The sequence below is a fragment of the Vulpes vulpes genome, chromosome 1, assembly GCF_048418805.1.
Source record: "Vulpes vulpes isolate BD-2025 chromosome 1, VulVul3, whole genome shotgun sequence".
Taxonomy (NCBI): domain Eukaryota; kingdom Metazoa; phylum Chordata; class Mammalia; order Carnivora; family Canidae; genus Vulpes; species Vulpes vulpes.
In genome coordinates, this window is record NC_132780.1 from 67,974,589 (window position 1) to 68,000,180 (window position 25,592).

Below are 25,592 nucleotides of genomic sequence, written 5' to 3' on the forward strand. Positions count from 1 at the left end.
GCTGAGAGTGGGTGGAGGAGGGTTGTGATGTGGCGCTGGGAGAGAGTTTCAGATGGATGCTGCAGCCACGCGGGCGGGGGCTGGGGTGCCTGGGAGCGCACAGCACAAGAGCGACTGCTTCCATGAAACGGTGGGGAGAGGGTAATTTTTAATAACTTTATCCTGGAATCAAATAAATGGTGATGAGAATTGAGCTTTCACACTTCTGGTTTAAGTAATTAAAAAAAAAAATCCCCGAAGGTTATTGCTTCTTAAGAGATAAACAGAAACCCCACCCCCAGCCCCCAGAAATGCAGAAGAGAAAGGTCTGAATGCAAAGGTGGTGGCTTGACGACAGGGAAGAGTATTAGTCAGGTTCTGCAGAGCAACAGAGCCAATGATGGAGGAGGGGGCGGGAGAAAGAGAGACAGAGAGAGACAGAGACTCAAAGTCTACAGATTTAAGTATTAATCTCATCTAAGAGATGCCTTCACAGCAACATCCAGACTAGTAACTGACCAAACATTTGGACACCTCGGCCTGGCTCAACTGCCACAAGAAATGAACCATTGCAGAAATGAAGAAAGTGGATAATTTAAGGAAGATTCTGTATTTTTCTTTGAAAGTGGTTATCAGAATGATTCCATTTCAGGGGAACGAGATGGTGCCCAACCTGCTGAAGGAGGGGCCCGATGTCTCCCAGGCACCTCCTCGGCTCCTTGAATGTCTTTGCCTCCACTTCCTCTGGAGGCTACACGCCCACCCCAACACACAGGAATGGGGGCACGAACATGGATCCCCACTTTATGAGATCTCACAGCACCCCGTCCTTCCACAGAGCAATTCAGGAAAAAATATATACATATACATATAATGTAGATGGTTTGTTCTATTTTGTTTTCATTTTTAAATATGTATTTATTTGATTGAGATAGAGCAAAGAGAACAAGAGAGAAAAACGTGATGGTGGGGAGGGGGCAAAGGGAGAGGGAGAGAGAGAATCCCAAGCAGACTCTGCTTAGAGTGCAGAGCTCGATCTCACGACCCTGAGATCATGACCAGAGCAGAAACCAAGAGTCTGGTCGCTCAACCGACTAAGCCACCCAGGTGCTCCTAGATGATGTTTTTTAAATAAAAGTCAGATTATATGAGCCCACCAATGTTTCCCCATTTCATGAAGAAGGGAAACCAACACCAGTGGCCCAAACAGCACACATGAACTAGCCTTGGCTACCTTCCTGACTCCCGGCCACTTCCGCCCCCCTCCCTCCTCATCTGCTCCAGGAACCTTGATGTTCCTGCTCCATCTTGGGAAGACACACATGCCCCCTCCCCCCATGGGCCTTCACTCAGGGTGTCCCCTCTTTCCCACATGCTCACAGGCTCATCCTCACCTCTGCCAAGTCTGGGCCCTCTACCAGCTTGCCACACTCTGCAGATCCGCCCGGGGCTCCTGACCTGCCTCGCTGTGCTCTACAGCGTGTTCAAGGCACTTACCACATCTACCACATTCCATAACCAACTCATTTATGACATTTATAGCTTTTAATTTTTCATTCTAGAAGACAAGCTTCACAAGGGCTGGGGGGTTCGTCTGTTTGGTTCACTCATGTATCCCAAGTGCCTAGAACCATGCCTGGCACTTAGAAGAGACCCAGTTAACTAACGTCTGTTGCATGAATGCACCAGTGATTTCCTACAAGGGTGGGCAGTCGGCTGCCCCTGAATCCTCATGCAGCATTTCTGGGTTTTCCTCATAGGCCTGCCTGAGGTAAATCAGGGAAGAGAAGGGATTCCTTTTTAGATTGCCAGTCTCCTCTGGGGGCGTCCACACATGTGGGCACCCCTGAGAGTTTTGTACATCTGATTTAAAATTATCTCATTTTAACTAAACATAGAATGCAGATCATCCAAGAAAAATTTGAATTAAATATTTCAAAGGCTTCTTTCCTTTTTTCAGTATATAGCATCTAATTAGAGAATAATGTACTTTTATCAAATAAAAATAAACCCTTATTTTAGACCCACATGTGTACATAAGCACTGTGAATGACTTGCCAGCATGTGGTCTTATTTTACTTATACTTTTCAAGGATGAAATATGAAGGTTTATGGTTTTGTCCTCCAAAACAAAAACAAGTAAACAAAGCAGATACTTAAATCTCAGACTCTCAAAAGCATCTAAAGCGTTGCCTCTTTGCAGAAAAGCAAAAATTTAGCCATATTTTAAGGCAGACACAGGAATAGAGGAAACCATTGATGTTCTAAAACCAAATTATTTTGGGGGTGCCTCGGTGGCTCAGTTGATTGAGCATCTGATTCAGTTCAGGTCATGATCTCAGGGTCCTGGGATAGAGCCCCGATCAGTCTCCCTGCTCCCTGGGGAATCTGCTTCTCTCTCTCCCTCTCCCTTTACCCCTCTCCCCAGCTCCCCCACTCAAATAAATAAAATCTAAAAAAAAAAAACAGCTCCCCCACTCAAATAAATAAAATCTAAAAAAAAAAAAACAAACAAATTATTTTGCTGTCTTCATTCTATTCGCATCATTAAGACAACGACTCATTCTAAAAGCTCAATCTTAAAAATGTTTATCCTTGGGATCCCTGGGTAGCGCAGCAGTTTAGTGCCTGCCTTAGGCCCAGGGTGCGATCCTGGAGATCCGGGATCGAATCCCACATCAGGCTCCCTATATGGAGCCTGCTTCTCCCTCTGCCTGTGTCTCTGCCTCTCTCTCTCTGTGTGTGACTATCATGAATAAGTAAATAAAATTTAAAAAAATATATTAAAAATGTTTATCCTTTTTCCCAAAAAGAAAGATCCTGGTGGTGGTGGGTTGGTGTGCGCTGTGGGCATTGGGAAGGAATAGGGCCTCCAGGAGGAGAATGAGGTCTACAAGCAAATGGGGAAGAGCTACTCAGAAAAAAACTACCTTGTAGCTTTGAGAATTGGGATGGGAGAAACCCACATAACACATGAAAAATCCCCAACTGAAAGTTGGTCTTTGCAGTAGATGAGAAAGTTCTTGAAACTTTCTCTTCAGGTCTTGAAAGTTATTGTTATGGGATTCATAAATGGGAGGCTCCACTCTGCTCTGTGGTCTTATTTGTAAGAATAACCTCTTGGGTGCTTTGACTGCTGGTGGCATCTATCCTTTGGCGACAAGTGCATTGGCTTTATTTTGACCTCAAGAATCATCAGGTAGGCTAAGAGCTCATCAACTAAAACACAAGCTCGTCTGGGTTGTCCATCAGACAAGCCCTAATACAAATAGCAGGTCCCAGTCACGGGCATTGGCTGTATGTCAGGCATGGTCTAGTGGTTTCCATGTGCCTTCTCTCTGAGTCTGCGTACTTATATCTGAAGTGACTTGCGTGGGGGCTGCGAGGGTGTGGCAGATGCAGGACTCAAAACCAAGTCTGTTCTGACTCCAGAGACCAATCTCTTTTCCAAGTAATGTTTCTTTCTACTGAGTGCATGTGACATGCCAGGCACTGTTCTAGGCATGTTTATACAAATAACCTTTTATCATCGTCATGGCAACACTAGGAGATGAGTATCGTCATCATTCCCACTTTAAAGACGGAAAATGAAGCCCAGAGGAGTTCTGTGTGTCCAGAGACACTGAGCTGGAAGGAGGTAAAAACAAGACGTGAGCCTGGGCAGTGCCTCCAGAAGAATGACCCAAGGCAGCTCCTGCATGAGTCTGCCACACTCAAATGGACACAAAGAACATTTTAATTAAAGTTTAAAATTCGAGGTTTGCAGGCCATATTCCTCAACTATAATTCAAAATGAAATAAAATCAAATAATAATGTGGCTGAAAATATTCTTTACTACATGGAAATTGATCATCAGACTTCTGTATCACGCGTGCATCAGGGAGGATATTAAAACTGAAATTAAGAACCATCTACAAAATATATGAAAGGGGAATATTTTATTTTGAAGACTATAGGATTTTCAAAGGCTCAACTCAGGGAAAATGTATGAACTGAAATGCCTTCAATATGAAAGAAGAAAGGCTAAAAGTAAAGGAACCAAGTATGCATCGTAAATGATTAGGAAACAGAAGATGGAAGTGCAAAAAGAGAATCATAAACAACTAAAGTAATATCTAAAATAAGAGAATCTAAAGGCAAATACAGAAGCAGATTGTTTGAAACCAGAAGTGGCTGCAGAGGCCTAAACTGTGAGATGGAGGGTCCCAGGATCTTGGAGGGGTGTATCTGGCCACTGAGGGCACACAAACCCCTGCCGTCTGGGGACTCAGGTGTTAACCCTTGTCTTTCCAAAACCAATAGAGAAGCTACGTGGATCAAATACATACATAAATAAAGGTAGGTAAATAATATTTAGCTGCCACACTTTTCTCATTTCTGGAATATAGCTTTCAGCAGCAAAGTGGACTTACAGAGGCCCGCTATGTGATGCTGACTCTTGTAAATCCAATTCTGTGCAAGTGTGCTGGCAGTTTGAACACTCACATGGAATCTGTGTGAAGCTCACTGGTCATGGCCAACACTTTTGTGTACCTTCAATCTTGTCTATCTGTTGAAGAGTTCACGTTTTCACTAATTGTATTTTCTTCGGAGTTATGCTGTGTCTGGTGACTGCTTAGTCAACAAATAAACCTTGATTTTTATCCTCTTTAAATTTTTTGCCAGTCTGAACTCACCCACTGCCACCGATGTGAGCTTTCTGGAAGCAAGTATCTATGATAGCAATAGAACTCACTCCATTTAGGGTGGGCTCTTGTTTAAAACCATTTACACTAATTTTGGATTTTTCTGTTGTTACAAAACTTTCAATTTGTATTTTGTGATTGTGAACCTACACTTTTACCATATCCTTAGAATAACCCCCACCAAATGGAATTCACATACCATTCCCTCGTCTTGCCTCTACCACTGCATTAATGCTATCACAGTGCCAAGGAACTGTGTTTGTAATTCTTCTACCCTGCACGGTTTTAACATAAAATGTGAATTTTACAAGCCAAATAAGAGATTTGAAAATTTCTCTTAAAAATTCACTAATTGTTTTTTCTTCGGAGTGACACAGTCGTCGGTGACTATTGTCTTCTGGAAGAATTCAGGTAGAAATGACAGCTGTGGGACATATTAACTGGTTAGTTTCAGGTTTAATTGCTAGGAGCCGGGTAGGCCCACTGCTACTACTTTAGTTTAATCCATTGTAAAGATCAGGGATGGGGGTAAGTACTCTTATATATCCAATTTAAAACTCACATCTGTAGTGAGCCACAGCTAATTGCCAGACTTCTATTATAAGCTTTGATCAAGCTGAAAGACACGGCTTTATGCCATTGACCAGTGAGATATATATGAGTAGGACATACCTTTATGCAGTTAATGAATTTTCTGATCAACTTTGTGGAATTTTTTTTTAACTAGAATCAGTTTCTATTTTTTTTTAAAGATTTTATTTATTTATTTATTTATTTATTTATTTATTCATTCATTCATTCATGAGACACACACACACAGAGAAAGAGAGAGAGGCAGAGACACAGGCAGAGGGAGAAGCAGGCTCCATGCAGGGAGCCTGATGTGGGACTTGATCCCGGGACTCCAGGATCACGCCCTGGGCCGAAGGCATGCGTTAAACCACTGAACCACCCACCCAAGGATCCCCCTAGAATATCAATTTCTAAGTGAAATATTTAAAGGGATTTTTTTAGTGATCTCCTTGTATTGATCTCTCTTGAAAACTTATTTGTATTGACTTGTTGAAATCAGAGTTCAAACAATAAAATCAGACTTCACTTGTATTTTATAGCTACTCGAGAAATAGAATTTGACAGAAACCAGATGAATAGACTTCCATAGTGTATATACTAACCCAGCTATAAACTAGAGTGATTTAATGTGCATGCTTGCTTTTATATAGGAAGAGCATTTTTATTGAGCCCTGTTTAAAATGATCTCACCTTAATAAACAGAAATCTGGAAATACTGCATGCTAACATCCTGCCTTAGGGAATAAAGCACACAATATATAACTGAAGGGGAAATCAAGGGCTCTAATTTGCCCACTATAGCTGCTTTTCATCAGGTTGATGCCGTGTGTGTGAAATCTACAAAATGGGCCTAAATCCTAGCCATAAAAGCTACCTCTGAGGGCTGTTATGAGCAGTTATGGGAGTAAATTAATCGAGTCTTTTGAGCGCAGTCATAATGAACACATTCACAGAGAGATATACAAAATAGTCAATGTGAAGGTGGCAGAATGAGCAATTTATTTCCTCCTCCTGGGTTGACTTAACTCACAACTGGCTGTATAAATGGTGCATGTGTTCAGTTCTTGAGATTAAGTGGGCAAAAAAGTACCTAGGCTGTATTTATGCTCATCGGGGGTTATAGTACTCTGTGATGACTCGTGGGCTATTGTGGTCAGTGCATCCCTAAAAAAAAATTTAATTACCAAGTTTACCAGTCTTGGGAGAAGAGGATTAGGACAATTCAATAGAAATAGTTAAAAGCAGAAGAGGGTTTTTCACTCTTGTCTATCCCTGGATGATATTCACCAAAACAAGTAGACTTTGGGAATTTTTAGCAAGGATCCTTTACTCTCTATTCTTCAAAAATAGTGAACTTCTTGCCAGAACAGGGTGACTTCACGCTGACACACTGAATTTATGAAATTCATCTCTTCACCAGTGTAGTCTAATCTTAAAGGTGGGTCAGATAAAGGTTGGCCACATTCATTCAGTTGCCAGGAGCTCCTGAGAAGGCAGTGGAAAATGATCAATAGACACCATGCAGCCATAAGGTAATACCCTCCGGGTCCCTTTCATGTGTTCAGACTCTACTGTAATCTAAAGGGTGCCCATGCCACTGTCACTCCTCATTTTGTTTGAACACATTTATTCCCATCCTTGCTCCTCACCTGAAGCGTGTGTGATGCTGATGTTTTGGGAGGGGGGAAGTATCAGCCTTCTCTGCTGCCTCTAACCTGAGCGACTTCCCATAGTAAACAATGCCTCTGCTTCTAGGTGACTCCAGAAACTAGGGAAAGAACTTCATAGGAAATATTCACATTTAAGTAAGGTGATTATGGGACACCTGGGTGGCTCAGTGGTTGAGCGTCTGTCTTTGGCTCAGGTCCTGGGGTGATCCTGGGGTCCTGGGATTGAGCGCCACATTGGGCTCCCCTTGAAGAGCCCGCGTCTCCTTCTGCCTGTGTCTATGCCTCTCTCTGTGTGTGTCTCTCATGAATAAATAAATAAAGTCTCAAAAAAATAAATTAAGGTGATTATGTCAGGATTAGCCACTTATATGAGACTATCAGATAAAACCACAGTGATTTGTAACTTGGTTTCAGTTGTCCAATTCCATTTGTTTTCACCAAGTGGGAGAATCTTTCAGAAAGCACATGCTAATGTCTCTAAACTTTCGTCATTGAGTGAGTTGAATCCGAGGGCATGGATGGTCCATTACGGTACTTGGGACACCTGCGGCGGGTCCTTGGCACCACGGAGGGAGGGCAACAGGTGAACGGTAGCCAGGTGCCTTCCAGCCACCCTTCCTTTCTGAATTTCACTCAACTGCATTTTTGATGGCCCATGTTAGGAAGTGGATTAGGGTATGTCTGTCTGTCCACCACAAGACACATGTCCTCGGGTCAGGATGCTCATTTCAGGACCAGAGGCCTGCCCTCAGACCCTTTGGAAGGACAGGATGGACAAAGTCTACACAGAACCTGTGAATAACTTGCCCGTCTGAAGCTTTCTCTCTCTGATTTCATGAAAGCCACCCTAACCATCCATATGTGGCAGGATTATTTTTGCTGGCCCCCGGCCAGGTGGCACAGCTTGAGCAAATGCAGCTTCTAGATGTTCCCTTCCTGCCCTGTTCAACCACAAGTGTACAGGCTTGGGCTGGGGCCAGCTGAATCCTTTCACAAATTACCAATGTGACTTGGAAAGCGTCACCAACAAACTATCTAAAGCTACTTACCCTTGGTGCATTCTTCTGTAGAGTCGGCACTTGCCTGCTTTGCCATGGTCACGTCCCTCAGCCTGACACTCTTCAGTGCCCAGTGGACTAACATCTCATAAGTAGAAAGGAAAATGGAGAATTATTATGGAGATTTCAAATCAGGAGGCTATGTTTGGCTTTTTGGTCTATTTTTTTCAACTTGGGTTGACATGCTAAATTATTGGTTTTTTATTACTGCTAGCAATGAGGGTGGGTTGTTTGAGTGGGGTAAATGTCCTTCTGTAGGATTATTTTGAACACCAATAGACATAGTGCAGGATAATATGCCAGGGGTGCAAGACTCCTGGGTAGAGTTTTCTGGAAACTTCCAGCGTATATTTCTACCAGAATGCAGTGCCAGAAGGGAGAATAAGAGCAATAAATTTTCATGCACATCACTGGATTGCAACAATCTGACCTGAGACCTGCAGGCAGTGCAGAGACAGTTTTGAATTCAGGACATCTCCTGGTTGGCTTGTGCCTCTACTCATTGGCTATTCTGTTCAAAACAATGAGGCCCAATCAAATGACTGCTTCATGTCCAGAGCCTCATGTGCATGCAAATGAACAGCCCACTTTTCCGACTTTAACTTGTTGTTGACTACAAAATTAATCAGTGCAACAGAGGAACACAGAGTTATTAAACCCCAATTTCTGAACCAAAGGAAATGAATGTGTCCAGAGATTACGGAAGATATATTTTCTGAACTCCTTTCTCCAACTCTCCATCTGATAGATCCTGGCAGATTTCTCTGGCTCTCCGTCAAGTCATGTAGATAAGACATACAGCTAAAAACCAAGGCTGCTTATCTTCTGGCTTCTGCGGTTATTTTTTTTTCTCATAAGGGTCCATTTCAAAAGATTTAATAGACAAGAGTTCTAGGTGCAGCTCCCATGGAGCACGACACTTTTACAGATACTGGACGTTCGTGGCCAGCAAGTCAGGCTGACCATGTAGACGAGGGCCTTGTACTTCATCAATCCAAATCCTTGGAAAAGTGGCCTGGGAACCGTGTGTCGAACATCGTGTACTGCACGCCAGCAGCCCCAGGCGCTTGACCAATGCGTGAAACGCTCTCATTCTCCTTCTCTTTTGAGCACTTTAATAAGAAGAGCTCAGGGAGAAACTGGTCTTTATAAGTCAAGGCCTGACGTCAGAACAATTCACCCATGTGAAGGAACTTGGCCTCATCTGCATGCCCTTAAATGCCTGTCTGATCCTGCTCTAAACCGGAACACAACTCGGAGTGCCCACTTGTGCCCCAGGCCATGCCTCACTTCTTTTATTTATTTAATTTTGGGGGGAGATGAACAGAAAGGAATACGTTCTCTGGATTAAATGAGCCATTTTGGTCTTCATTTTTGAGACAAATCTGTAACAGTTAACAATTTTTCTTTTTCTCCTAACTTCATCAGGCTCCATGTATAAATATCAAGGCTCATTGTAAAAATATAAATATTAAAATTAAATAATGCTTACAAGAAATGGATTCCCAAGCTATAGATGAAGATGTGCTTATTTAAACAAACCTAACAATCCACACAGTAATTTGAGTTGGCACTAAGGTACTCATCATGGTGGGACAGCTCAGTAGGAATTTTGGTGACTTTTCATGAAACTCTATGTTCATTTGTACCTAAGGTGTTCTTAGGAGCAAACCATACCATCTGGAGGAATTTAACCTGTTCCCTGGTGTATGTACCCCTTTTGTCTTGAATGCCCCCTGTGGTCCCTTAACATCTAGTTAAATGTTTTAATTGGGCTGTGGCTCTCTACAAGTATTTCTTTCTAAAAGTATTAGAAAGATACGAGTATCTTTCTAATAAGATATACATATGTCTTGTACACATATACACACATATGCATATATATACAAACACATATATGTATATATACGAACAATTCTCTCATACTGTTTCTATCAGACTCTTAAAACACAGTCTCAAATGTAATTGATATCTCTGACGTATAAAAGTTTGGTGAAAGTGTTGATTATTTAAACACAACATGGTTATACTCTGATTTGTATGTTTTTGAGAAACAGAAGCCACTTCAGCATTCTACAAATCACAATGGGTCTCTAAAGTGCTTTGATATTTTTGTGATGGCAACATCTTCAAAATTTAGTTCTGTGTCATAACACGGCAGTGTTATGTAAGAGTTAATGTTCACATGCTTATCACAGGAACTTAGTATTGATTATATAACCACAGAAGTACTTTCTAACGCCAATATCTTCAGGGCTAGATACTCATTAGACATTAAGTAGAGCTTATTTCTAGGAGGGAATTAAATGTTTTGTTTTCAATTAATGAAAATTTCCACTTGAATCTTATTATTTATCAAGAAACACAGTGAACCCCCTTATTGGAAGATATGGACACTTACGAAGATTTATTTGGAATATAATGTCTTAATAATCTGCCTATGATAATATTCTCATTGAAAATTAAACACTATTTTGATTTTTTAAAATGAAAAATAATATACTGGTTTCTATTTGTTCTATAACCTAAAGCAATAAAAATTGTTTTATAGTTAATTGGTTTGAAATCATAAAAATAATTTAATCTGAAGATCTAGGAATATTAAGGGAAGCTGAAGGAACTTAATTTTTTAAATCATATTTGTTTTTTTCAAGACTGTGCCCTACAGTGTATTGACTTTATATTTTCTTACTAAGTTATAATGACCTTTATTTTTTAGGCTTGACTACAATATGGTAGGAATGCATCCCTCACTTTAGTCAAGATTTATTAACATCAACACTAATAGAACTTTGTAAGCAGTGGGCATTCAGGTATGGGAGCAATCACTGAATGCCTATTGTATGCTAGTCTTTATTAAAAGTTATGAGTGTTAAGAGTAGCAGGACTCTGATATCAAGCTGCTTAAAATAGAATCGTCAAAGCAAATTATACATGCATTACATTTCTTAAGAGATTAAATCCAAAATATTCATTCATATGTGCAGATAAAATACATCAGTTCCAGGTGTTTAGACAACAAGGCTATGATGGGCTAGGGAAAAGAAAAATTGAAGGAGGCTTCCTGGATTGACAAACTTAGAACCAGGAGGGAGGGGTTGGGGGGGGCAGGAGGGTGCCAGTAAATGCCTAACAGCTGAACTCCATTTTCAACATGCCAGATAATCACTAATAAATCATTTCATTCAAATGCAGAGTCTGTGTAATATATCTCACACCTGAGTGACATATACATTGATGATTTACTAGCAATTAAAGTGAAAATCGGACATGTAAAGTGCACATATTTCCATTAAGCTTGGGAGCAAGGGCCATTTGCTTATTAATTATTTTGCTCAGATAATATAGCTTTCTAGAAATCATAAAATTTAAAAATTAAGGTAGAGAGAATGTGTCTTTTTAACAGATTTTACCTGCATAAGTAGCTGAGTTTAATATTTAATCACCCTTTGTTTCCTATCTTTAAAAGGAAAGGTTACTAGTATTTGAAAGGAGAAAACAGATGATCAAGACCCAGTCAGCAATGTGAGATGTATAGCTGTCCAGCACTAATAACAAAAGTTGCAAAATAAAATCAGTTAAGACAAAGGCCTGCATGTTGAGCAGAATTTCATAAAATTTAACCATATTTATTGTACACTCAACTTTCGGCTACTAAAAGGGCTGGATGGTTAAGGTAGTGTAAAGACATTCCATAAATTTATGAGGAAATCACTTTAAACTATCTTGGACTCCACCTTAACCCATGTTTTAAAATGCTTTTGGGAACAAATAATTGAAATGAGAGCATAATCAGGCAGATGCTGAAGCATACCTTTTCATTACTCATATAAACCTCTTTCCTGATCATTTTTCTTGGGGAAGGGTAGAGACAAATGCTTTTATAGTTAGCACGGATCATCATAATATTGGCGCCTTTACTAGTGTTCACTGCCCCCTTAACGTAATTTTAGTTTTTATTCTTTGCATTAGGCTGGCATCTTCTCAGCTGAGCATGAGAAAAATCATTATTTTCACAAAGAGCCCTGTCGTGGTGTGACTTTCTGCCCCTGCTTTTCCCATGCTTCTGGACTCACAACTAGTAATTTCAGTCGTGTGTAAATTGCACTGCCATCTGATGACATTTAGACGTACAACTACACCGCAGACGTGATGGGCACAATCAGAAAGCCTGGCTGACTGAATTATGGGCCAGTGTGTTTCTTCACAAAAGGTTTGGACTAACAAACGTTTGGTGACAATCTTCTCCCTCTTCTGATGTGTCACTAGAGAAGCTCAAGGAGAAGGCAAAGAACCCACAAGAAACACATTCTGCTGGTGCCCCAACACCTGAACACAGGGGTGAGTGACTGAGCCTTTACGTCGGTGTGTTCGTAGTTTAAATCTTTGACTCAACAGTATTTGAGGAGGGAAGGAACAGTGGCCGGTGCCTACTAAGCTGCTGTTAACAGAGGTGAACTCTGTATGAAGCAGGGAGTCACGTAACCGATGTAATCGATAACCAGTAAACACCTCCGTGACGTGCCCCTTTTCCGTTGTCATGCTTTGTCGTTTTTAATTTGTCCAGGAAATGTGTGCCTTCCAGCAAGCGTTTGGAGAAAACAAGGACGGAAACATAGAAAGAAGTTTGATTCCAGGAAAGAGTTAGAGAGACTCTGAAGTTTGCGTTCTGATTTAACCAAGACTCCGGAGAACAAGGATTTGATGGTTCCCACCCCGCTTCCCGCGCCCCTGCGGAGACTTATATTCGAATTACGCGCACATTTTCTCGTCATTGGAAAGCCACTGTGATCACTCCAAACGGCAACACAGGAAACGTAAAGGACAAGGAGAAACATTTTGCGTGTAAAAGAAAGAGCAGCAAACTTTCAGAGGAGAAGCACGGGCTCCCCAGCCCCGCGGGCAGCCTCCCGAGACCCCCACCCCGCCCCCGCGCGGCCAGGTCCGCAGCAGGTGCAAAGTCCCGACGCCCGGGACGTGCCCCGACCACCGAGTCTGCGCCTGTCGGGCGCGTCTGCCGAGAGGCTGATGGAGCCTTCCAGTGTTTCCTTCGTCGGAAAAAATGCGAAGGCAACGGCAAAATACACACTCGGTAAGGTAAGAGTCACCGGAATCTTTTTCCTGTTTCGCAAATTTAGGGACTGCGACCTAGTGAGAACCAGGGCTGGCGCCCGTTACACGCGCCGCTCGGAGCGCGCCCCGCGATTGCAGAAGCGCCCTGAGCCTTTGCTGGGACAGAGGCGTCGCATCCCGCCCCAGGGCGCCCCACTTGCTCAGTTTGGTGCAAATACAAAGATGCTCGTTTCCACTATGCGCTGTTTAGATGGGAGCGGGGAAAAGCAGAGACGAGGGAAGAATCCGGAGCACACTTCAAAATACAGACACTTGAGAGCTGGACGGACCGAAGAAACCGTGGAAAGCGAGAAACCGCCCCGGGGCCGCACGCTCGCCGGGCCGAGCCCCGCGTCAGCCCAGCGGCTGCACCGCCGCGCTTTGCGCTCCGGTGACCGCCTTGCCCTTCGTGGGAGCTGGGCTTCGGTGCGCGTGCTCCCGTCCTGGGAAGGTGACCTTCCCAGGGAAGTCGAGGGAGTCTGGACAGCTCGGCCCTCCGCGGGGCAGCGGGCCTGCGCCCCTCACCCGAACCCTGAGTTGGGCGGTGACCCCGCACCGCGCGCGGGCGGAGATGCCGGCACCTGCGCGCCCGTGCGCTCGGGCGCTCCAACTCCCCAAACTTCTGGCGGCTCCTCGTTCTGAGCGCCCATTGGGCGGCACATTTCCCTTCAGTTCAGCAGCGACTCGTTTGGACTCCCGGCTGGGAAGGAGGGGGTGTGTCTGTGTTGGTGGGGGCTGTGGTCCTCCAAAAGCCGCAGGTGAGGAGGCGGTCCTCGGGACATTTTTTTTTTTTTTTCTTTTCTGAGCCAGTTACTCTTTCATTCTTACCGGGGCAAACTGGCCTGCGCACACGAACTTCCTTTTAAAGTGTGTTTCGCAAAAGGAGTCCTGGGGGATGAATAGGCTTTCTAAAATCTTAGTTTTTTTGGAAACGCTGTGCGTTGATCTAAACTCCAACCAAACGTCCGAGTTTGAACTCCCCTCCCGGGAGCTCTGAGCACAGCTCGGTTGGAGCTGCCGGCCAGCCACCGGGAGGGCTCCCTGGCGCGGGCAAGGGACAGGCCGACGTGGCTTGCCCAGCAGCGCACAGCTGGAGCAGCTGCTGGGCGGCGGATTTAGAACCCGGAACACCAGCCCCAGATGTGACGACGCCCCGCAGAGACGCAGGAGCTCCCCAGCCCCTCCTCCCCCCGCTCCCCGGGCCCGGGAGCCCAGCGTCCGCGGAGGGCGGCCGGGGTTCGGGGGCCTGGCGCCTGGGGGCCCAGCGGCGGCGGGGCGCGCTACGTGGGCGCGGGCGGCGGCAGCGTGGGGAGCGCCCGCTCCGCCAGTGGGCGTCTTCTGCAGCCGCCGCCGCCTCCTCCACGGGCAGCGGCACTGCGGCGCTTTTCCCCGCCGCTTTGGAGCAGTCGCCGCGGCTCAGCCGCCGGAGCGCGCACAAACCACGCGGCGCTCGCAGGCAGCGTCTCCGCAGCCCCTTCCCGGGCCGGGAGCACCGCCGATCGCGCGCCAGCCGGCCCCGGGTCCCCCTGCACCCGGAGCGGGACGCGATGTGAAGACTGGGCCGGGAGGGGCGCGGAAGACCGGAGAGGAGGACCAGACCCACGCTCGGGCCGGGCCGCCGGGGAGGGCAGGTCCTGCGGGGGCGGAGCCCGCCGAGCCCGGGCCCGCGGCGCGCCCCTCCCGCCGGCGGCCGGCCCCACCGCGGCCCAGGGAGGAGGGCCATGGCCAGCCCCGCAGAGCCGCGCGCTCCCCGCCCCCAGGCCCCCCTGCCAGCGGCCGGGGACGAGCCCGGCTCCGGCCCCGGCAAACTCCGCCCGGAGCCCTGGCGCGGCGCTGCCGGCGGGGGGAGCGCGGTGGGCCCGGGGCCGGCCCCCGAGCGGCCTGGCGGCGGCCGGGCCGAGCGCGCCGCGCCCCCGCCCCCGCGCCCGCGCCCGCCCCCCTCGTCCGCAGGCCGCGCCAGCCCCGCGGGGGACCCGGGCGCCCCGAGTGCGCGCGGCGGCGGCGGCGGCGGCGGCGGCTGGGGCCCGGCCCGCGCTCCCTTCGCGCTCGCCCTCTCCTCCCCTGTCCCCTCCTCCTCTCCATCTTCCTTTTACTTCTGGCCGCCGCCCCCTCCGCCCCCTCCCTCTCTTCTCCCCTCCTCATCTGCCTTTCACCTCCCCGTGCGTCTCCCAGGAAGGGAGGGCGCAGCGGCGGCGGCGGCGGCTGGAGGAGGCGGCGGCGATGCTGGCGGCGGCGGAGGACAAGAGGCAGCTCCCCTGAGCGTCCCTCCCGGCAGTAGTCCCCGCGGCGGCGGCGGCGGCGGCGGCGGCGGCGGCGGCGGCGGCGGGCGGCGGCGGCTCTTCCTCTGCTCCGCGCTCCAGAGCCTGCTGCTCCCGGCCCGCGCCGGGCTCCGGCTCCCGCTCGGCCCGGCCGCCCGCCGCGCGGGCTCCCCCGGCTTCCCGGGCGCGGGCGGGGGCTGCCCCGGCCCCAGCCCAGGCGGCGGCGGCCGAACTCCGCGGCGGCCCCGGGGCGCCGGCTTCGCCCTCGCCGCCGCGTCCCCCCTGCTCTTCGGCTCCGACATGGAAGATGGACCTTCTAATAACGCGAGCTGCTTCCGAAGGCTGACGGAGTGTTTCCTGAGCCCCAGTAAGTGCCGGGCTCCTCGTTCCCCGGGCCGGGGGCGCGCAGGGGGCTTGCGCCCGGGGACCCGGCGCCCGCGGGCTTCGCTCGGGGACGGGGAGGCTGGGGCACCGGGCGGCGCGCGGCAGCGGCGGTCAGCGCGGGGACCTCGGGCTTTCCCAGGCTCCGCGTGCGCGCGGGGGAGGCTGACCCGGGAGGGCGGCGGTGGGGACGGGTCCCCGGGTTGCCTGTGGCCGCCTTGCCCGGCCCGCGGTTGCAGCCTCCGCGCTGTGGCCCCGGACGCCGGGCTCCTCCGCCCTTAGCCTGGGACCGGGGAGGCTGGAGGAGGCGCGCCTCCTTGCACTTGGGGGTCCTGCCCGCCGGGTCCCCTGGCCGGGCGAGGGCAGGCTCGGGCCCCGGAGCTCCGCGCTCCCAAAGGCGAAGGCATTCGGGGTCCCCCGGGGTCGGGGTCGGTGCCCGGGCCGCAGCCCCCCACGCCCCCCCCCCACCGTGACCCTGTTCCAGAGCGAGGACCAGCGGAGTGGAACGGGGGCACCTCCGCCAAGAGTCCACTTTCCCTAGAGCGCGGGGTGTAGCCGGTGCTTGGGCGGGTAAAGGGAAGGACAATGGGCGTGAGGGTGCGAGAGGAAGGCGCCGCGGGTTCGGACCCCCGGGCCGACTCAGGCCGCCCCGCCTCCCCAGCCCCGGGTGCGGGGCCGAGAGCGCGCGGGAGCAGGGGCGGTAGAAGGCGTGTCGCGGGGGAGGGGGGGCAAGGCTGAGGCGAACAGTCAAGGCAGAGGTTTGCTAGAAGGCAGGAGGCGGGAGATGTTAAGGGAAGAGGCACCCGGCGCGCCGAGGAGGGGATCGCCGTTGTTGTGGATGGAGGGCGAGCAAGGTGAGGACCGGAGACCCGGGGCGGGGGGCGGGGGGCGGCGGAGGTCGCAGCGGCCGGGCACCCGGCGACTCCGGCGGCGGCCGGCTTGGGCACGCGTCTTCCCGGCCCCGAGCGCGGGGCCCGGGCGCCGCCGTCCACCGCGTGCGCACCCGAGCCTTTGTCTGCTGCTCGCTAGGGAACCGCGCTTCCGCGGCGCCTTCTCCTGGCCGCCTCTCCAGGGTCGCGTTTTGGCTTCCTGCTCCCATCTGCCGCTCACTGCCCAGCCCCGGCCCCTCGTCGCCTCTGGGCACTTGGGGTCCAGCCCTGCCTCGCTGCTGGCGCTTGTCTGGGCAGCACTGCCCGCCTGGGAGCCCGGGGGGGGGGGCAGCCCCCGGGCCTGCGAGCGGGTCCTGCCCGGGCCCTACAGCCCCCAGCGATCCCGCCTCCCGGGCGCGGGGATCCACCGGGCCGCGTGGGTTAGCGGCCTCCCGCACCGCGCGCACCGGGCTGTCAGGGGCTGACTCTGCCCCTACTTGGCGGTGGACCTGGTAGGACCGCGGGGCGTGGGCCCTGGAGTCCCCGCCGACCCCTCCATCCTGTAGGCTCCCAGGTGGTGGGGCCTGCGGGTGTTGGCTGATTCTTAGATGCTGCAGTTTGGGGAAGGATGTGGCCTGGGCACGAGGGGTGGCTCGCCTGCTGCCCTTAGATGTGGACATTTTTACTTACTGAAGTGGACTCAGATTTGCCACGAATTGAAGGCAGAGCGAGAACATGGAGCTCCCAAGGAGTTGTGAAGTGTGTTGGTTAGACCCTGGGCCTAGAGCTGGGGTCCCTTTCTGTCCCCTTGCATGCGCATTTGTGCATTCTATGCAAACATCTACGTTCCACGTTTGGCAGCTAGGTTGTGTGTGTAGGGAGGGAGGGGAGCCACGCCTTGCATGGGATGGGCACTATTTTGGGGAGAGGGCAGTGGTAAGGAGACAAGGGTGTGGACATTTGGGTGGAACTGAGTTTCCTAAAATGATGAGGTTTCTGTTTGTATGTTGGTGTTACTGGGGTTTGTTAGTTTGGGGTGGGGGCCCCTGGCTAGGGATCTTGTGGGACAGGATAAAGATGAATAGTCTGGGTTGAATGAGGCTGAACTGAGGGGCACCCAGCAAGGGACCCTCCTTTGGAAGGACAGAGGACCTAGGACCTAGAGAGAAAGCCATCAGAAGGGACTCAATCTGCAGAAAGTTCTGACTGGGAAAAGCCCAGTGATAAACACACTCAAGAATTGCAGGATTTTGTCTGTGTATTTTCTTACCCCCCCACCCCCCACCAACTGAGCAAGGCTGGGGTTTGAATAGGAGCAAGAGGTTATGAGGTCTCCTTTGGGACATTATTAAGGTACTAAGTATGAAAGTTCTCTTAAGCACAACCTGTTGTTAGGCAAAGCTGGGAAGAGGCTGGCTGGCTGCTCAGAGGACAGTAGCCAGTTTCTGCTCTGACATTTTTGGGGTCTTTGTTTCTGTCTGGCTGCATGATAAGCCACATCTGTCTGAATTGCAGAAGTACCAGAATCTTGGCCAACATTTTTTATATTGGTCAGTAAAAATGAATCTTTTTGAAAAAAAATCTGAATTCTGTAAGAATAAAAATACCCAAATGTATACAGATGAGTCTTAATTGTTGTGTCTTTATTCCCGTTTTTACCTTTTCGTTTGGTCTCTTCTGGATCTAGCCGTCCAGTTGTCACACAAAGGCTATTGCGTCCAGTTATTGTTTCTAGGAGCACGGGTTTTATTTTTATCATCATCAAAAAGCAAATCATGGATTGGAAGTTTGGTATCCTTCCATTCCTGTCCTTTTGGTTTTGCATTTTGGTTCACACTGATTCACTGGTTTGCTCAGTAATGCACGGAGCAAACACTTACTAAAAGCTACTGCCAGTTGCCAGGTGTTGCTCTGGTCTGGCCGTGGTCCAAGGGGAGTCCACCAACCAGCAGGAGAGGGCCTCCGGGAAGCAGGCTTAGCATCGATGCCCAGGACCCAGGGCTAGTAGGTCCAGGCCATACCTGATGCCCCTTCGTCTGCCATCTACCTTTAAATGATTATCTCTGACCTCGTCCTCAGGCTCAGGGCTTTAGCACATCACTGCTTCAGAAGTTGCTGATTGGAATAGAAAATAATCTCTGCACTTGGAGAACCCAGATCCACCGAGAGTGAATGGAGAAGTCCACTTTGCAGCAGAGTGTGTGTGCGTGTGTGTATGTGCACATCCGTTCATGCGTGTGTGTGCCCGTGCATGCAGAGCAAAGTCAAAAAGCCATGCTGTGATAGACCAGTTAGAAGCTGCAGTTTTCTGGAAACAACGACTCACCTTGTCTGCACTTGGTGCTGTGTGGAAAGTGCAGGAGAGGTATCCCTGCGAAGAAGGACTTTGAGAATACTGCCTTCAGGACACTGGGCAGTCAGAACAACTCTCCTTCCCTCTCTCCCTCACCAGGGTCCCTGTGTCTGTACAGCTGCCTACTCCGAACAGGGCAGAGCTGTAGAAGAAGGAAACTTCTGGTTGGTCAGGACAGAGGGAACAGGGAAATGACATGGTGAAGATTTGTGAATGCACTCCACAGGCGCTTCTCTGGACTACAGTGTATCTTTCAAATGTTCACAACAGAATATGTGTATGTTTCCAGGAATTGGAGGTTTTAAATATGCTTGGCATCAACCACTAACCACTCTTGCTCTTTCTTGAGACTTAAGATACTCTGCGGCCAGCACTTGAACAAACGGAGATAAATAGGATTCCTTTTAAGAGCAGATATGTGTCACACACGGAAGCTACACTACACTTCACACGTAGCTGCTTCTTACCGCGGCGTCGGTGAGAGGGAGGTTGCTGAGGGTGTGAGGCCAGAAGCACAGCAACAGAAGTGGAGGTGAGGTCAATTGGCAGTGAACCAACCAGTAGTTACTGAGTCCCCTACTCAGTGCAAATTGTTTGAGGTTGACGAAAATCATGATGACTCTGCCTTCAAAGGGCCCGAAATACAGATCTGGCTACCTACCAAGATAACGAGCAAGACAGAGTTGTGGGTTTCCCCTGCCGGGCCTGGGTGCAGGTCATGGTAGACCAGGTATCCATGTCTGTTTGGCTGGAGTAGTCAGGAGAATTGAAATCTGCAGGCCATGCTGTTTAAGCTGGCTGGAACCATTTAGGCGTGTTAATTTAAATTTCACAAAACTCCTTTTTTGGTTTCATAAAATCTACATGAACAAAGATAATCCCTAAAAACCTAAATGAGAGGCAGTGGAAACCGAAGAGAATGTCTTCTCTCCTGATAATCCTTTTTTTTTTTTAAAGATTTAATTTATTCATGAGAGACACAGAGACACAGGCAAAGGGAGAAGCAGGCTCCATGCAGGTAACCTGATGTGGGACTGATCTCAGGTCTCCAGGATCACACCCTGGGCTAAAGGAAGGCTAAAGGCTAAACCCCTGAGCCACCGGGCTGCCCTCTCTCATGTTAATCTGATGCCTTACCCTCGGATGATTTTGGACGTAAAACCTTTCCGATCTGTCCCTTAGGAAAAGCAATGCAGCGCAGTAAAATAAGTAAGCCATATAACGAATAACGTGGTGACTGTGGCTAATAATACCGTGTTGCATATTTGAAACTTGCCAAGAATGTGGATCTTTAAAGTCCTTCCTCATCACAAGGAAGAAAAATGTGCTGCACTGGATCATTAAGGAAATGTTAGGATTTGTTTACTATAAAACAGGTTAAACCTGGTGTGGCAACCGTTTCATCAATTAATACGTTGTTAATTTTTGTTTGTTTAAAAACAGCTCACTCGGTCTGAGAAGGAAAGAAAAAAATAATTTTCATGAAAAAGGACAATTTCTCCCTTAAAAGGAAAGCTCTTAGTTGTAATCCAAAACATTTTAATTTCCTTTTAAAATGTAAATCAAGCTCCTCCAGCTGATCTAAATTGGTCTAAGGGGGAACTCCACTGTGATAGAGTAGCTCAAGATCTTCCAAAGCAAACAGAAGATGGCTAGCGCTCTGATTTTATTTGTAGCATTTACCACTTTCTGGAATTTTCTTGCTCATTTACTGGCCTGCTTGTTTATTGCCCGTCTTTGCTGTGCAGAAAGCAAGCTTGCTGAGAGCCTGAGGGCAGGAGCTTGTCTTTTTTTGGTTACATCCCTGAGATTGGAAGAGTGGATGGCATATGTATTGAAGGTGCCCTAATATTTGTTTTGGAAATTCAAAGGCAGAAAGAAATCAAAAACAACAACACAGTGCTTGTGTAAAAGAATATAGAAATTGAAGGCCACTCATTGAAAACTGACTTGGCCTCAGCCTCTGTGTTGGGGCGCCAGGACTCCACCATGTATGAGACAGAGTCCGTGCTCTCAGGAGCGCACAGCTAGCAGGAGAGGCAGGGGGAGCTTGCACACGCAGGCACTGCCTGGCAGAGGCTGTACAGGATGCTTTAGGGACAGGGCACTGATGTGGGACTGATCTCAGGTCATCTGATTGGCCCTGAAAAGATTTCACAGAGTTGCCAGTAGGACTTTCCTGGCATGAATGAGGTGGATGGGCATGCTGGCCCCTTGAGGGCTCAGGGGGTTGAGGGCGCCCCCACAGGCTGCTGTGGGAAGTGGGCTAGGTGTGGGGAGGGGTGCTGAGCAGAGAGGATTCTCTTGGGCTAGCACTCTCCATCTCCTGGTTGTCTGTTAGCGTCAACCCCTCTGCAGTACCACACACCGACACACCGACATACCGGGAGGTAAGGTAGAAAGGCCAGGGTCCACCACCTCCTCTGTGACCACAGGCGGAGGGCTGGTGTGTGGTACAGTAATCGGCCAGGTGAGGACAGGTGGGAGGCTGAACCGAGATGGGGAGCATGCACCTGCAGAATAGGGGAGACAGAAGCCATAGGGCGCAGGTGGTATTGACTGAGTGTATCAGGCAGGGGTCACATGGCTCCTTAGTTTCTGCATTGGAAAGGGGTGTGTGTGACAGTTGGGGGCTGCTGGTGGTGGGGGTGGTGGCGGTGGCTCCTCCTCCAGAGAGTAGTAATAAAAGAGCAGGAAATACTGAGATTGACACCTGCTCTTGGGTCAGCACTGTTATTGCTATGGGGATTTCTGATTGTGTGGTGCCTGCGCTCTGCAGTGTAGACATGAACCAGTTAGCATACAAGGTAAAAAACCCATCAAGTGTCAACAGTACCAAGTACCACAAAAGCTACATGGAGTTATAATCGACTGTTGAGGGGATGGCTCCTATAGTTCAGGTGGCCTGGGAGGATCTCTCAGGATCTGGGGAGGTTCCCCCGGGGTTGTGAATGGCCCAGTGCAGAGGGCCCTAGGCAGGGGGAGTCTCTGGTTGGAGCACAGAATGAGGGCCCCTGTTGCCGGAGCGTGGATGCCGTCCAGGGCCCTGGTGTGGAGTGAGGCCCACTGAGCACAGGAGCCAGCCTGGGGCTTCGTGAGTTGGGGGAAATTGCATGTAACTGCATGAGCAAGGGGCAGGTACTGGAAGGTTTTGAGCTAGAGGGGGTCACGTGCTTTGTGATCTGAGAAGCTCATCCTGGCTGCAGTTTGGTTTGTGAACGTGGGGGCTGTGGTGGAGACGGAGCGAGCACACATGGGCCACTGCACTGGGCAGGGCAAGAGCCGGGGTGACTGACGTGGAAATGAACCGTGGCTTCAGGAGAGGTGTAGAGGTGGAGAATGCAAGATGTGCAGGTGGATTGGGCGTGAAGATCAAGGCGGGGGGAGACAAGCAGGGTGCTGAGTTTTCAGTGGGCAGTTGGGCAAGTGGCTGGACTGTGTGAAGGAGCCACCAGGAGTGGGCAGGTATCGGGCGTCGTGTTTGGCAGCGTTGTCTGCGATGCCTACTGCACAAGGTAGTGGAGATGTTAAGAAGGCAGTTGGATGAGGAAAATCTGGTGGTCGGAGGGTGCATCGGTCCAGGCTGGAGAACCAGGAGTAACCAGGGTGTTCCCGGGGCCAGGGGTGGCGCCCCGGTGCGTGGGGAGGCTGAGGCACTGATGGAGCAGCGGCTTCCCCTGCAGGGGGTATGCGATGACTAGGTGGCTTTCTGGGTGGCCGCAGGGGGGGGTGGGGCTGGAGGTGAGGCCGTGTGACTCCTCTGTAGAGTAGAAACCTGCAGTGAGCACTGGGAGCAGGAGAGACGGAAGACTGTGTGACGGGAGTGGAAGGAAGGACCATGGAGAGTCCACGGGAGGAGTGAGCCAGGGACAAGGGGAGATGGAACAGAAGGTGCCCTGCCATCGCAAGGGGGCACCTCAGCGCCGAAGAAGCCCGATGCCCCGGAGATCAAGTAAGTTAGCCGGGCCAGGGAGCCAGGGAGCCAGGGAGCCAGGGTGCCCTCGGGCCCGGCCGGGGGCCCTGAGCTCTGTGGCAGGATGCAGACCCGTTGTCCAGGGGCAGAGAGTCCCCGGAGGGGAAGGCATAGGGCAGTGGTAGTCCTCAGGGCAGAAGGTGAGAATGGCCCCAGGGCTCCTGCTGCTGAGAGGTGAGAGCTGGCTTCTCCACAGGGGAGACTTGAGAACATTACCTGCCCAGGAGGAGTTTGAAGAAAGAGGAGAAGAACAGAGCAAGCCTTTAGAGATGATGGAGAAAGGAAGCCCAGGCACCGGAAGGGGGCCCTCCCCCAGGGAGAGCTGTGGAAGGCCAGTGCAGATGCTGGGGGGCTCAGGTGCAGGGAGGGGTGCCGTAGGAAACTGACCTGGGAGCCCCCAGCACGTGCCCCCCAATCCAGGACAGCCCAGGGCAGCCCCGGGCAGGAGTGAGCAGGGTGGGGGCTGGCAGTGAACAGGGTTGGGGGACCAGGCAGTGTGCAGGGTGGGGGGTAGGCAGTGAACAGTGGGGGGGCAGGCAGTGAGCAGGGTGGGGGCTGGCAGTTTGCAGGTTGGGGCCTGGCAGTGTCCAGGATGGGGGGTGCACGGGTGCAGGGGGAGCAGAGCTAGGCTGCAGGGGGCCCTGCCCAGCACAGGTGGGTCAGTAACTGCCATGCAGCTGGAGATGGTGCTGCTGAGAGCTGTTTAGAAGGAAAGCCCGGGGACCGCCCCCACACACAAGCCCAGGGAGATGCACCACCGCTGGTGCAGAGAGAGCTGCAGGAGTAAACGCACGCGCTCTCTACACGCGCTCTCTACGGGCACAAATGCGCCGCACAGGGAAGTGTGGACACTTGGAAGCTCTCAGTACACATCCTGGTGAGAATCGCTGGAGCGGTACCGTGAAGGAGGGAGGTGTATGGTGTGCAGTGTGGGAGCTGCAGGAAGGCAAGATTCCCCAGGGATGGGGGGGGGGCCTGGCGGGGCTCAGGGGGGTCTGGTGGCCAGGGTGTCACACAGAAGAGAGGTGGAAGATAAAGGCCGTGTGCCCTGTGGAGGAAAGCCTGTGGAGTCTTGGTGTGGAGGTTGTCTCCTGTTTGTTGGGGAGCGCTGGACGTGCCCGAGCACGGTGTTTGGTCATGTAGCAGACGACTGTTCATCTAGCTTCTGGGTTCCAGCTGCTGTCCCAGTTACTGGCAACAGCCATGTCCATACAGACCTCCTGACCTTCAAGGAGCTGCTGTGTCATGTGGGGTACCGATGAGATCCAGGGAGGTAAGGACACCTTGTAGCAGTGAGTAGTGGAGAGGGACGCATGGGGGAGAGAACACATCATGGCATCATGACCTGCAGGACGAAGCTCTCTGCGGTGACCCCCTCCTCCCGCTGTCCCATCTCCCCAGCCCTGCCTGCCTGCAGTGCCAAACTGCTTGTGGGTTGAGAGGTTCTGACCCCCATCTCCTCGATGGAGGTGGGGGGGCTTTCCTTCCTGTTGTGGTCGCCACCCTCCTGGAATGCCCTCCTCTTCCTGGGCTCCCTCACCATCCCCTCATCTGCATCCCCCAGTGCCTGGTTCCACTTGTGTGTCCCCCTTCCTTCCCGTGGGCAGGAAGTGTGTTTTATTCATTTTCTTAACCTCCAGCAATTGCCAAGCAATCAGACAATAAGTCTAATGAATAAGTAAGCGAAGGTGTTCAGGTGGGAGAAGATGATCGAAAGGTTCCCTTAAGAATTTTAGTTTTCCCCAAAGGAAGACAGTAATGAAATAAATCACATGGTTGTTAAGTTTTAGCCTACCTTAGAAACATCATTGGATTCATTTTTTTCCCCATGTAGTCCAAAAACACTATCTGACATCAATGACCAAGGCTTGGGAGTTACCAAGACCCGGAGCCACGGGGCTGCCGAGCTCAGCGTGGAACAAACTCCAGGAGTTGATGGGAAAGAGGGAGATGTGTGTTTAGAGCATTTCAGGTGCCTCTGTTTTATTTCCTGAGGGAGTGATAAAAAGCTCTTTACTTTGACAAAAACATTTTCTACAGCGGCTAAGAGAAAGCCTTGCTTATGAAGGTATTGAAACAGTGCCATGTGTGTGGACATCATGAATTATTTATAAAAATGCAAACGTATTTGGACTTTTAAAAGTTGGTAGGTGCTGTGTAAGAAGCAACTTTGCATGAAGAGCAGGTCACTGTTGGAAAAAAGCGTCATGAGTATGTGGAATTCAAATTGAACTTATTCGCACATGATATAATTACGTGTTTCTGCATTATAGTTTTAGCAGCTTCCAAAACAAACATTTAAGATGATATCCACAAGGCTTGATTACTATGGCTTCCTAGATTTGGTAATTTTGCATTTTATCCTGCAGTCAGGATTATATCCATTTTCAGATTTTCTTTTTGTCCCGAGACCAGAAGTTTACTCTTAAAACATTCTTGTCTCATCGGTCACCATGCCTTTTTAGGATAATACTCTTTGTGTCTCATGATTGAACATATCCAATTATTTTAGGGCAGATTAAGGAAAGACCTCGTTATAAAACCTCAACAATTAAAACAAGATGGTTCTGGCATATGAATAGATAAACCAGTGCAACAGAATAGAAAAGTCCTAAAACAGACCCAGACACATGAAGGAATTTAGAATATTTTAAGTGTCATCGTTTCTAGTAGTAAAAAT

The 25,592-nt window shown here is 49.9% G+C and overlaps 1 protein-coding gene across 7 annotated transcripts in view; it reads left to right on the forward strand.

Annotated features, from left to right (window-relative positions):
- Positions 1–25,592, forward strand: part of PDE10A (phosphodiesterase 10A) — a 591,886-nt gene that overhangs the window by 279,078 nt on the left and 287,216 nt on the right. For 2 of the 7 annotated variants that reach the window (XM_072766419.1, XM_072766428.1), the window contains exon 1: positions 14,664–15,703. The exons of 4 other annotated variants lie outside the window; for them this stretch is intronic. In XM_072766419.1, the coding sequence (XP_072622520.1) occupies positions 14,800–15,703 (904 nt within the window). In that variant the 5' untranslated portion in view covers positions 14,664–14,799. Of the gene's footprint in view, positions 1–14,663; positions 15,704–16,313; positions 16,572–25,592 lie in introns of those variants that run through there. One more of the 7 variants, XM_072766465.1, reaches the window with a different exon arrangement.